Source organism: Bufo gargarizans, chromosome 2 (assembly GCF_014858855.1).
Source record: "Bufo gargarizans isolate SCDJY-AF-19 chromosome 2, ASM1485885v1, whole genome shotgun sequence".
NCBI classification, from domain to species: Eukaryota; Metazoa; Chordata; class Amphibia; order Anura; family Bufonidae; genus Bufo; species Bufo gargarizans.
Genome location: NC_058081.1, coordinates 172,463,326 through 172,477,946, shown reverse-complemented (window position 1 = coordinate 172,477,946; position 14,621 = coordinate 172,463,326). Strand labels below are relative to the sequence as shown.

At 41.4% G+C, this 14,621-nt stretch overlaps 1 protein-coding gene across 1 annotated transcript in view; it reads left to right on the top strand.

Annotated features, from left to right (window-relative positions):
- The window catches only part of ADAM10 (ADAM metallopeptidase domain 10), a 146,096-nt gene that overhangs the window by 107,534 nt on the left and 23,941 nt on the right, over positions 1–14,621 (top strand). The window contains exons 5-6 of the mRNA XM_044279704.1: positions 8,164–8,276; positions 10,632–10,784. Coding sequence (XP_044135639.1) covers positions 8,164–8,276; positions 10,632–10,784 — 266 coding nt within the window. The remainder of the gene's footprint in view (positions 1–8,163; positions 8,277–10,631; positions 10,785–14,621) is intronic.

Genomic DNA, 14,621 nt, shown 5'->3' with positions numbered 1-14,621 from the left:
TCCCATGTATCTCCTCTTAAAGGATACCTAAACATTTCTGTGTAAAAAAAATAAATAAAAAAGCACAGACACTCTGCTCTGATACTTTCTTTGGATTCATACTTGGACGGAGTACTTGGAACTGTTTTTTTTTTTTTTTTTTTTGTCTGCCGCCCACCCCCATAGGTTTAGATACCCTTTTATTAAGTATCTCTTAACGCTTAATATTCTATTGGGCTGCATGACTTTAACCATCGCACAATCATATAAGCACCACTCTAGATCAGGGATGTCCAACCTGCGGCCCTCCAGCTGTTGCAAAACTACAACTCCCAGTGTGCCCTAGTAGCTGTTGGGTGTCATTGTAGTTTTGCAACAGCTAGAGGGCCACAAGTTGGACATTCCTGATCTAGAGGAAGGTGTAAGACTATTGGTATGATTTATTAACTTATATAGCACTGACCTGTTCCTCAGCTCTTTACAGACGTTATCACTTACTGTCCCCACTCGTATCTCATGCTGACTGACGTCTGTAAACCAGGCATCCCCATATGGAGACCATAGTAAAAGCAAGCATCCCATTGTACTAGTTCAACTGGAATGCTTTCGGGCAAACCCTCAGGGCTGGCAATGTGCGTACATCTGTAAGATTTTTTATGTTTGGCTTACACAATTCCAATTACACCTTCAATAGCTGCGAACTGAATAAAAAAAAAATATATATATTATTGGCAGCTTAACTCACAGCAGAACAAAAAGATCAGGTGTTAACCCCTTCATGACCAGCGATCTGGTCTTTAAAGATGGCACCATAGCTACCGAGTTTCTGCTGTCAACAGCAGGCACCCAGAGCTAATGTCTGCAATTGTCAATCATGCCGATCACAGATGCAATGGTCAGTTGTGGCCATGGTATCTAATGTGAATTACCCCAGCAGTGCTGCGCTCCCGAGGCCCAAATGGCTTCCCCATGCAGATATGGGGGAAGCCGTCGTTCTCAGCAATAGGGCTTTGGAAGGATCCCAGGCTATTTCAGCTGTAGTTCTTATGGAGGCCTGCAGGTGGCAGGGCTCCATAAGAACGTAGTGAATCTTACATACACTGCAGTGCTATTTCATTGCAATGTAAGGGAGAAGCAATCTGAAGATCAAATATTTACGTTCACTAAAGGGACAAAAAAAGTTCAAATTAACCCCACCCATAATAAAAAAAAAATAATAAACGTAGGCATGGTCATGTCCCAAAATGCCTGTACTGTTAAAAAAGAAATGTATTTATCCTATATGGTGAATGCTGTAAATGGAACAAAAAAAATCAAAATGGCCAATTCACTTTTTTTTTTTTTTGGCTTCACCTCCCCTAAAAAAAAATTGATTGTACCGTAAAAAATGAGCACTCACAGCTCTGTAGACGTGACAATAAAAAAAGTTATGGGGATCAGAATATGAAGTATTAAAATACAGAAAAACTATAGAAGTGTAGTATTGCTGTAATTATACTGACTTGGAGAATACAGGTCAGTTTTACCACATATGAAATGGTGCAAAAAACTATGGCGGAATTGCACTTTTTTCCACGTCCTTCTGGAATTTTTTCTAGCCTCTTAGTACATCGTATGCAATATTAAATGGTGCCATTAGAAACTACAACTTGTCCCTCAAAAAACAAGCCCTCATACAACCATGTAAACTGAAAATGGAAAATCCCTGGGCTAAAAGGGATAAAATTCATTGAGTCCATTTTTTTCTTTTTTAACCCTGACATCTGTCGGAGGAGAGTTGGGAGCTCCCCATAAACAGTTGGTTGGGACCTGCTGGCAATGCTGTCATGTGTGTGGAGGCCTTTATATGGGGGCAGGATGCATATTGTGGGACCACCTCAGTGGTTAAAATAATTGCTAGGAAAGAGGGCAAACAGTTTTTCCAGTGTTATGATGAACTGTTAATGATACTTGAAATTAGTCGGAAGCCGGCAGCCCCGATTCAGCATTGGACTGTTCCCTAATGAAATGCAATTCATTTTACAGCCGTTACTTTTCTACAGCATAGTAAAGGGAGCACTAAACCTCTGCATGCTCATTCATTTCTAGAAGACTCCTCCTTGCAGAAAGTCTTAGCTCCTAAAGCATTCTTTAAAAATCAGGCTGAAAACATGAGTCCTTCACCGAATGGACTGCTGCATCCCTGGCCTGAATGTGTGACCAGGCCGGAGCTCAACTTGTCCCTCCATGCTTGGGCTATTCAGACGTTGGTGAATCTTGGACATGTGCTGTCTATGTTCTCCATGGACAACACACATACACTTTAATTTTAATGTGTGTCTTCACACATCCGTGATGTACCACAATCTGTGGATCCAGGGTTACACCACGGAAGTGGCCATGTTTACGGATCAATCATGCTCATTATAGTCTATGGGTCCGTGAAATACACAGACACAACATGGATGCTGTCAGTGATTTTCGTGGACCATTGTAGATGCTCTAGATATTAATTTGCAACGTAACAGTCTCCATGGAATGGCAAAAAAACGGACATCCGGACCAAGCACAGATTCTTCATGGACTTTTTCACAGATGAATCACTGACCATCTTGTCACAGATGTGTGAATAAGGCCTGACAGTAGTCTGTGACGAAGCACATATGCTCAACATGCTCAGTGACTCTTTCCAATTGCTGATATCCAGGGAAAGGGGGATTGGGCATGTTGAAAATCAGATTGTCAGTTCTTTTGATCCAGTGAGATGAGTTGCTATCAGAGGTGTCTGTAAGAGGCTTATTCCTTTCTCTCAGCCGAAATAAAAATGTGTGGTGCAGTCTGGAAACTGCTGTTGACGGATCATGTTGATTAATCTCAAGTCTATACTATTAAAACTAGTCAGTCAGCAGATTCGACCCCGGAAAACTGCTAACAGCGCTATATAGATGACAGGAGGGACCCGTGTGAGCACGCCTGGGGTGATGGTCATGCAGGTTGCAGGACAAGGCAGTCGAACCTTTAATCCCCCTAGCGCTACCATCACAAGTGCCGTGCAGAGGTGGCTCCTTGGAGCTTAGTGACCTCTGCTGTGAGCGGGAGAGGTGCAGGAACTGAGGGAACCACCTCCTCTGCATTTGCAATCATGGCACTGAAGGGACATCATCCCAGCTATGTTTGCATTCACATTTCTAATCAATGAGACCAAGCACATCAGATCATTATTATTATTTTTTTATAAGCGCATCTGTCAGCAGGATCATCCCTATTAAACCAGTGCTGATACCGGGTAGTGTTGAGACCTGTATTCTGCCCTCTGCACCACTGCTTGTGGGAGCTTGTGCCGATCCTGACATTGACTCTGCAGGCACAAGATTACAGGGCTAGGTGCTCAAAGCGCCTGAGCGGACCCTTAGTGCACCAATAAGCTAATTTGCATAAACAGATTAATACTCAATAATGGCACAGCAGAGAGACATAAAAAGGGTGTTATTTTACTCCGCTTGCTCAACCCTACCAGGTATTTTACCTGGTTTATTGGGCATCTGTCTGCAGGATCAACCCTACCTGGCCGGAACTGTAAAGAAAAGATTACTTAACTGCTGGCTCCCCTCTTTCTCATCTGGGCCTACGATGCTCCGCTGAGCTCCCTCGATATCAACATCCGGTTTGACAGCGCCACAGCCAATCACTGGCCGCGGTGGTGACCAGCTTCCCTTACGTCATGACAAACGGTCACAGGAAGCAAGGGGATCTGGCCTCTGCTGCAGCCAGGGATTGGCTGTGGCGATGTCAAACCGGATGTTGACATCGAGGGAGCTGAGAGGAGAAAGGGCGGGAAGCAGGCAAGTCCTCTTTCCCCTGGCACGTGGAGGTTTCCTTCCCCCGTTCTTGCACAACCCCTTTAAGTCTTTCTTCGTCCTTTTAAAAAGAGCCAAAACGGAAACTTCATATTAGAAGCATGATTCTTGCACAAGAAGGTTTATGTATTTAACCTGCTTAACGTTTGGTGCATCGGCTGTCCTTCAAGAAGGAAAGAAATCTGGAGAAACTCAATACACTCTTAATGGCTGTGTGTTGGGGCCTGCTTTTTAATATGAAGCCACAAAGGGGTGAGAGCCGAGGCACTTTCCAGATGGATAGAAAACATTGATTGAAAATGAATTGCAGCGCTCTTCAACCTCTGTGATCCTTTTAACATTATAAATAGCCTCTTGCAAAAATGTCATTTTTCGGTTAATGGAACTTTGGTTCAGAGCTGCAATAGCTTTTCAGTTGCTGACTTTTCTTCTTTTTAGGTCCATTGAAACCTTTTTTGTATAACGTGGCCTGTCTGCCTTCTATTTTATGATTTGGTGCATTGAACTCAATTTAAAGGATTCCTGTAGTTGATGACTTTGACAAAAATGAAAAAATAAAAAATCTTAGAAGTTGACTCACAATGACAACCCCGTTCCATTTGATGTATGTGGATGTCATTGATGGGGTCCTTGCCCGCTGGCCAGCTCGATCGCTACATGAATCTGTAGGCAGATGTGGATTCCCACAGCAATAACGTAGTATTTAAAGGTAGGGGCACGGGTGGCACGTCTGCCCAGCGGCAAAATCCCCACCAAATGCTGTGGAATTGGCAAAAATTCCGCTCTTTGCATTGTAAAGGGTAAATTCTGAAGCAAAAAATATGCTGCTTATCTAAAATCTGTACCACGGGTCAAGTTGTGTGGGTATTCACAAACTGCGGAAAAAACTGCAGCTGAAATGGACATGTGGCGCAGATTTTCATTGCGATTTCAGTTTCTGCTACAAAATCTGCCTACAAAACAAACAATTTGGTACATTTTTCTTTCGCTTCAGATTTTCCACATGCAATTCCCCTATGGAAAAGCTGCAGCATTTATGCTGTATGTGGCTGGAGCATTAAAGGGTAACGCCTTTTACTGGATTGGTGGTCGGAGACCCCCTGTTGAAAACTTTTTTTTTTTTTTTTTTTTAAACATTTTATTCAAGGATAGCAAAACAAGTATGGCACACATGACATCACAATGGCCCACGCAGGGGTCAATCATAAACGCAGAGACATAGTAATACAAGCGTTACAATACCATATGTCTGGGGGTACACAAATGAAATGCGCACGACAATAACACATGCACTGCATATGTGAGGGGGCCCTAGTGCACTCTCCTAGAAAACAGCTAGCGTTGAGGAAAGCATCAGTCCCCGGGGAGACTCTAAAGGATCAAACAAGCCCCAGAGGAACCCCAGTCGACCGTCATGGGCGTGATACGCGCAATGTGAGCGGTGAGGAGCACCATTCAGACCATACCCTATCAAACTTCTGCGGGCATCCCCTGTGTTTGTAGACCACCTTTTCCATGGAGATCGCATCATTAACCAGCGAGAGCCATTGACCCCTCGAGGGAAGAGACTCTCCCATCCAGCGCAGGGCAACCGCTTTCCTAGCCAAAAACAGTGTCCTTTCCAGGAAAATCCTGTGATAATGCGACCAAGACTCCTCATCAACTATACCCAAAATGCACATCTTTGGGCACTGCCGCAGTGTAGGCGGGACCAAAGTCCTAAGAACCTCCAAAATCGACACCCAGAACTGGTGTATGCCTGAACATTCCCAGATCATGTGCCAGAAGTTGGCACCCTCCGCACTGCATCTGTGACATCGAGAGTGATCCAGCCTCCCCATCTTTTGGAGTCTAGTGGGGGTCAGATAGCTATAGTGTAAAATGAAGAGCTGAGTCATTCTGTTGTTAATCGAGGGGGATACCCTTGTTGGGGATTATGTCCACCTTTTGATTTTCTTTTTTCAAGAATTTTTAACAATACGGTGCTTATTCTGTGATTTTCATTTTCTTGGAAATCCTGTCTCTTTACTCATGTGTTCACTTCACCTTACAGAATATTAGACATCTATTCAAGGCCTGGATAATATTGTACTTTCCAGAGTGATTCAATAAATCTAAAGTCCCTCGGGGCTTTACGGTATGAATAAAGATAATTCATTGTTTAATAAGTTGTACAATGTATCAGTATACAGTCTGTATCATTCCCTCTTATATTCCATGTTCTCTGGGTGTTGAAATAATTTTAATTTATTTATTTTTCCTACTTTTTCAAGAAATCTGGTCAATGTGATTGACACACAATTGCCTGACCTATTAGAGTATTTGTCAGAGCTGTGCCCACTGCATGACCAGGAGAGATTGTTATCCCTTGACAGTAAATCATTAGGAATCCTATTGAATGACAGTAAGCAGCAATCATGAAAACCTTTAGGAGTTAAAGAAGCACTGCCACAAAATGTTTATTTTCTGACCTGTTAGGACTGTACATGATGTAAACTGTAGTGATGGTAATCTTCTTTCCAGTGACTATATCTGTGAGTTATAACCTCCCTTCTGATCCTCAGCTGTGTCATGTCGCCATCACTCTGATCTTCAGCTGACACAACACAGGAAGTCAGTTATTTCTCTGTTTATTCCTATACGACTGAGAGTCAGGCTCCCATAGGAATACATAGAGAAACTGACTTCCTGTCCACACATGAGATGATGTGTTATTTGGAAAGTCAGAGTGCTAGTCACGTGACAGAGCTGAGGATCAGAAGGGAGGTTGTAACTCACTAATTCAGTCACTCGTAAGAAAATTACCTTCACTACAGTTTACATCATGTACCTTTCTAACACGTCACAGAATAAAAAAAATTGTGGGAGCGCTTCATCTGTCACATGTCGCCAAATAAACGGTCTATGCAGTCTAATAACCACCATTATTTTTTTTTTTAACTTGTATTTGCATGTTTTAATGTAAAACTGTTTGCTCACCATTTATGATGGTTAGCTTTACATCCTCATCACACCATAGCCTTGCGGTTTTTGAATTGAAACACAGCCTTTTTTCCATGAGAAGCGCCTACTTTAGTTCAACTCTCGCTAGAAATCTCGCACCTGCATGTTGAATCTGTAGTAGTTGGGACCTGATGCCTCTACTAAGAAGAGCACACTGGGGAGGAGACAAGCATAATGAGCCTGAAGACATCAGACTGATCTCATGCATGTTGCATCTATCGGACTCTTGTCATTTACTTGTCTCATAGCAAATTTTGCAGCTAAAGAGTCAACTTTGTAACATGATTAAGCCACATGCACTTGGCCATTCCGTGCATTGTGGGCCGCAATATGCGGTCCCCAATGCACGAGCAACATCCGTGCGGATTCCATAGACTGATCCAGACCCATTCAAATTGAATGGGTTTGTGATCCGTCTGCACCGCAAAAAAGTAGTGGAGGCATGGATAGAAGCCCCACAGAAGCACTCCGTGGTGCTTCCGGTGGGTTCTGTGCCTTCATTCCGCATTGGACCTTCTGGATTGCAGAGCCATTCACAAGATGCAGGGTCTGCATATTGCAGACGCGCAATACGGGCACGAGCAACGGTGGTGTGCATGAGGCCTTAGAGAGAGGTAAATGGATGTTAAACAATGTGAGTGTATATACTATTAGTTTATAGGGTAGAAGGGGTGACAGGTTCCCTTTAATACTGAGATAATTTTGGAATATTGTATACATTTTATACACTCTTCAACATTGAAATTGTAATGCCAAGAAGTACAAGCTATAAGGTATAAGCAGGAGATCTTGATGATTTGTGTGCCCAAGTGCATTCAGCCTGGAAGAACATTCCTGACAACCATGAATAACATCACTGACATGCCAAGGCGTGTAAGTGTGTGTGTGTTTCTGCCAGTGATGCTTATACTCGATAGTGAATAAAGAATTATGTTTAGAATAGTTTGTTTATATTATAGGGGGAGGAATATAGGAACACAGTTATCCAAAATTATTGCGTGAAAAATACAAGTATTTACTAAAACTGAAATGTAATGTGCTGCAATTATCTTTCAACCCCAAATTCCTTATGATGTTGCACTCTGTGGCCATATTGCATTTCTTGGACCACATGTTGTCCACCTCTGACCCTGACAGTACTTTCATCTTTTGAGTTGCTTTGCCATTTGTGCACGTTTACAGAATTAATACTGTATATATTGTTCCATATGCAATAACTTCTCTTCCAGTTAGTAGGACTTTTTATATATGAAAGCACCTGGGATGATGATTGTGCTGTTCTCCTCAAAAGTTATTTGTCAAACTTGGAAGGTTTGTGTAACCTTCTTGAATTTCTTCTTCACAGAATATCCTCATAAATATGGAGCTCAGGGGGGATGTGCAGATCATTCTGTGTTTGAAAGGATGAAAGCATTTCAGATGTCGGCTCAAAATGAACAAAGTGACGCTCACAAACAGGTAAGGGCCTTGTTGTTGGCTCAGTGATTCTTCAGCGTTCTGCTTGAAGAGGACGACCTGTCATAAAAAAATGCTGCTTGCAGATTGCACTGCATTTTATAGAGCAGGATGAGCAGAGATGGATATAGATAGATATATCTAGATCTATCTATATCTCGATCTATCTCTTTATGAGAGTAATTTATACATTTATGTCTGCTTTTTGTTTTGTTTAAAGGGAACCTGTCACCAGGGATTTTGTGTATAGAGCTGAGGACATGGGTTGCTAGATGGCCGCTAGCCCATCCGCAATACCCAGTCCCCATAGCTCGGTGCGCTTTTATTGTGTAAAAAGAACGATTTGATACATATGCAAATTAACCTGAGATGTGTCCTGTCCCTGACCCCTCTTGCGTACAGCACTCCTCTCAGGTTAATTTGCATATGTATCAATTTTTTTTTTTTTTTTACACAATAAAAGCACACAGAGCCATGGGGACTAGGTATTGCGGATGTGCTAGCGGCCATCTAGCAACCCATGTCCTCAGCTCTATAAACAAAATCCCGGTGATGGGTTCCCTTTAAGTTAAAGGCTATGTGCACCTTTTAGGGGCATTTTTTTATTTTTTTTATTTTTAAAACATCGGTCTTTATTAAAAATATTGTGCCGTTCTCTCACAAAGGGTTAACTGTTTTTATAGCTGTCTGAATTGTACTTTTTACTTCCTGTTTTCATCTAATACACCATATATCTAAATTACTAAAAGGTCATAGACACGTTTTTAAGCCACCAAAAAATGGTAACCTTAAATAGGATGGCACTACTATGACCCCTCAGTATGGTAATATTTCTGTGGGTCAGCCCGAGGCCCGGGTCCATATATCCACTTCGGCGGTGCTCAGAAAGTAATATAGGCCACAAAAAGAAACAGGAAAAATGCGGCACTCGCCAAATAACGTGGAATCTTTCTTTTATTAATCCCGGTGGGTTACATACATATGCAAGGAGGGCGGACAAGCGTACTTCACCACAGTCAGTTCATGGCGCATGTCCGCTCTCCCTGCTACGCATATGTATGTAACACACCTGGATTAATAAAAGGAAGATTCCACATTATTTGCTGAGTGCCGCCTTTTTCCTGTCAATTTTTGTGACTTATTTAAGACACACTGTTATCAGTAAGATAAGAATTGAGCTATGAGTGTTCATAAGGTCAGAGGTAAGGAGCCAGTCAGGTGACGGAACAGAGTGAAAATTCAGATCCTGCTACCAGATAAACTCAAGACTGCACAAATACAGTGGTTCAACATTTTTAATAAAGATGAATTGAAATTATTATTTTTTTTAGCTCAAAGAGTACAATGCAAGAATAATAATAAAAAAATTGCCCCAAAGGTGTACAACTCCCAGTACAAGGCGGAGGTGTAATCAGTGACTGACAGTGTTGTATGTATACACACTTACACAGAGAATACTATGAGTCACTGTTGACTCCTTCCTGGGAGAACAAAAGCATTAGGAATAGAAATTTAACGCGCCCAATCCTTGTACCCCCAACCACATCTGTTGGCATAGTTTTGCCATGATCTTGCAATACTGTGTTTTGACACAAATTGCATAGTAACTGCAATAAACCATCATTTAACCACACTTTCCAAATGTATCCTTAGTTTCCATCATTTTAAGTGGCTTCCACCTGCTTGTTTTTTGTGTGTTTATGGATATACTCTTCCTGGTCTGATCTTTACTTTGCATTTGTTTCCTGCTGCCCACACATCCCATAGTGCTGTGCACAGCATTCTGTGCCATTCAGAAGTCTCCCCAGCATGCAGTCTCATAGAAACAGAGGACCTGCAGCCGTATCCCCCTCCTCCCCCTGCTCATTACTCTTTTACTGAATTACTGCAGATGGATTTTTTGGGGGCTAAGGTTTCTGAACATTTACGGTGTACCTACAAGCAGGGGAAGGGGATTTGCAGGCTGCTGGAAGGTGAGGAAGAGACCACCGTTCCCTCATAATATTACAGATTTTCGTATATTTACACTTGCTGCTGATTTGTGCGAAAAAGCCAGATGGTAACAGGTACCAGTTAAAGGAAAGATAGACAAGTCCATATTTTATGTCTTCTGAGTTAAAATGTAAATTGAAGTCTCAGTTTTGCTGTTTACTTTAGTTTCTCAGAATAAGAGAATATCATTCAAATGCATTTTTTCTAGATATATACATTACACTGCTGATCAGTTTATTCTTAGACCTGTCTAATACCAATTATTTTAGCACACTAGATCAAATTGATGATTGTGCTATCCATTCGTACTTTGACTATAGTAGAAGCAGTCTGATTTTTAATGCTTTTATCTGTCATTACCATTAGGAACACTTAGAAGAGCATGAGGAGTCTGGCCCAGTCATCCTTAGGAAGAAACGCGCAGCACAGGCAGAGAAAAACACCTGCCAGCTCTTCATCCAGACTGACCATCTGTTCTTCAAGAGATATGGTGATGAAAGGGAAGCGGTGATTGCCCAGGTAACATCCCTTGCATATTGAGATTGCTGTGCTACATGCAAATTGTTTGGGTTTCCATGATGACTGGTGCGTTTTAAATCTGTTCATAACGAGATGTCTTTGTAATAAATTTTCTTACTTGCCCACTTTTATTTTGGAGGGTATTAAAGAAAATATAAGAACAAAATGTAGAAACCTAGATTTTGTGAGCAGATTTTTCTAAATATGGGGTGCATTTGGCCAGTTTTCCAAGTATTTTTTATATATCTGTATTTACAGTCTTGTCATGCTGGCGTTATCTGGGTGTCAACTGTGACTAAAGAACCTACCATCTAATGATATTGAGATTTGAGAATACTCCTTGTCACAGTATGCACAGCAAAGCAACTAGGACGTGTCTACATGTTATGGCTGTTTTAGTGGCTAGTATAACAACTGGAATATTTCATATTTTTTTTTAATCTGGATTATATATTAAACGGTAAACGGGCCACCATATTTATAATTCATATCATTTGTACTATGAAAAGCATTTTTAACAAGATGATAAATGTACCTGTTAATGATCCGGCAGAGAGCTCATACAGCACTTTGCCCGATCTACTGTGTATCTATTGTGCAGGTTGCATTGCTTTGTGTGTATCTACTGTGCATGTTGCAGTGCTTTGTGTGTATCTACTGTGCATGTTGCAGTGCTTTGGGTATACAGGTGAAACTTGAAAAATTAGAATATAGTGCAAAGTTAATTTATTTCAGTAATGCAACTTAAAAGCTGAAACTAATATGAGCAAAGTGAGATATTTCAAGCCTTTATTTGTTATAATTTGGATGATTATGGCTTACAGCGTATGAAAACCCCAAAGTCACAATATCAGCTCCCCTTTGCTCAGGGGGTATGGATTAATTATCTGACTAGAGTGTGACACTTTGAGCCTAGAATATTGAACCTTTTCACAATATTCAAATTTTAAGTTGCATTAATGCAATTCCTTTTAAGTTGCATTACTGAAATAAATGAACTTTTGCACAATATTCCGATTTTTCGAGTTTCACCTGTAGTGTGTGTGCCGCAGAAATGTGTGTGTGTGTGTATATATGTATATATGTGTGTGTGTGTATGTATATATATATATATATATATATATATATATATATTTTACACACACTCTAGCAGAATGACCTGCCTTCGCATAGGTATATTTAATCTATTTCATTTAATAGAAATAAAATAAAACAGGCACTCAACAGCAATAAAATATCACATAAAAATTATAAAACATATAAAATATAACATAATCATGAAAGCACTGAGCTTAGTATAGCTTATCTGTGGTTAACAAGTACTGTTGGAGTTCAGAAAATTGCTTACATCAATAAATGCATTGTGATATTAATAAGTGACAATTTGTGAAATATTAATAATAAAAGAAAAAATATAAGAAAAATATAAGAAAAATTAGTCTTTGTGGGAAAAAAGAAGAGATAAATAGTGATGAACTGTGTCCATATAAAATTGTTGTAGCAACTTGTTTTAAGTCCAGTATTTGGTAACACTGCTGTAGCAGAGTGAAGATACAAATGTAGCAGCACACAGAGTCCGCACTCCAAGTACAAGGATATAGGTAATATTCGGGTTATTTGAATGGGGCGTCCCCCTCACTGTAAACCCTCTTACCTTGACTTTCAGAGTGCTTGTCGCTGTGTATAAGGTACTTCGTAGCGCTCGGTTGTAGAACTTTTAAACTTCCCGCTTGTTGCTCTCCGGTCTCGGCGTTACCACGTGATGTTGATACGTGTCACCTTCCAGGAAGCAGCGTGCAGGGATCGCGCAATCTCGCAATAATTCCGATCAGCTCCTCTATCGCTGGTATCAAGAGGCTTGTGTTCGCTGATAATATTGCCGATAATTTGTAAGTCTCTTTCCTCGGGTTCAGGTGGGTAGTATATCACTCGCAGGACCAGCCAGACGCGTTTCGAGGGGTCTCCCTCTTCCTCAGCGTCAGCGTCTTGCAAGTCCTCTAACTGTAAAAAAATAAAAATAATTATATATATATATATATATATATATATATACATGCGCACACACACAGTATAACAATTAAAATCACCCCCTTCCCCCATATTAAAATATATAAACAATAAAAAAAATATAAAGATCATATGTACCACTGCGTCCCAAATGCCTGAACTATTAAAATATATTTATCCTGTACGTAAAAAAAAAAGCTGATGAATAGCTCCTGAACGGTAGGGGTCCTAAGTTCCCAGTCAGACCCTCCAATCAGATGATAGGACAACCCCTTTAACGTCTAATCTTTCTGAAAGACTAGTTAAATTCTCGGAGACTCACCATTCTCCTCTGTGAAGCATGACTTATTCATGACTACGGACAATATAGCGCTTTACATCTACTGTGACTCTCTGCCGGCATCATCTGTGGCGCTGATGGTTTTTCTTTAGTCTAATGTAAATTAAGAGCCGACTTTGGTTTCTTGCTGAACTAAGCCAAACGCAAGGTTAATAAAATCCTGGTTGTTTCCTCCTTGTGCTGGCTGTATGTGAAGGTTCAATGACTGGCGTTTTTATCTGCAATCTCTTATCTCCTGTAATTAAATTGACAATTGAAGGGCCTCACTGGGGTATATAACTCCTGGCTCCCATCCCTTGTATCCACGCTATTGTATGGACTGAACATTTTCCTCTGTCTTTCTCGTCTTGCGTTCCCCGGATCCAACTCTCTCCTCGGGTGCAGAAAGTTTTAATATCTCTGACCCTTAGTATTTCCGAACACATTATCATCCAGCTGCAGTCGGCGTCTCTTGACAGATCATTACTGTAATGGACTGTAGGTTCAGTCCCATGCTTTGCTTTTCAATGGTAATTTATATTAAAAAGTGTGAATATCCATTTTGTCCTCCTTGCTGGAGCGTTTCCTTCCTTCCTTCTGTGTGTTTTAGTCAAGGGATGAATTTAGCCTGTCTCCTTACTAGAACTAACCCAGCCACACAAAGGAAATCTAAATGGCTCTCGAACATTTAGGATTGGAAATCCCTAGGGTAAAAGTCTTATAAAATAATACTGTTATGCTTCCTCCGAACACTTGAAGCTAAATTGAAAGTGGCAGCCGTAAAGGGAGGATGTATCTCGTGAAGGAACATAATGTATTAAGTCCTTTTCGGCATGATGGATCCTCCTTTTAAGCACTGCCTGCACTGGCGATGTGCTTTACCATGGCTTTATTTAAATGAGGGACAAATATCCTACTAGAACCTGAACGGAATCATGTTATACTCCTTTCTCGGGTACGCTACGCAGGAATATATTATTTTCAAATCATGTATAGTTCTGAAGAATTTTGTGTAAGTTAATAGGATCTTAACAGCAGTGCAGAAATGAGCTGCTTGATTATATCGAGGGGGTCCTAGAGGGCAAAACCCCACCCATCACACAATAAGTCCTATGTCCAAGCCATAGCCATAATTGTGTGTGGTAGGAGTATGTAAGAAATGCTTCCATTAGCTGTGGGAGTTATCTACATCTGATGCTCGGATCACTTTTCTTTCCTTCCTTCCTATTCCGCAGCAATATGTGTAGTACTTGGGACAATTGAGTTGTCTGGAGGGGGGCGCAATTGAGGAGTCTGGTGGGTGAGGGGGGCGGCAATTGAGGAGTCTGGTGGGTGAGGGGGGCGGCAATTGAGGAGTCTGGTGGGTGAGGGGGGCGGCAATTGAGGAGTCTGGTGGGTGGGGGGGGCGGCAATTGAGGAGTCTGGTGGGTGGGGGGGGCGGCAATTGAGGAGTCTGGTGGGTGGGGGGGGCGGCAATTGAGGAGTCTGGTGGGTGGGGGGGGGCGGCAATT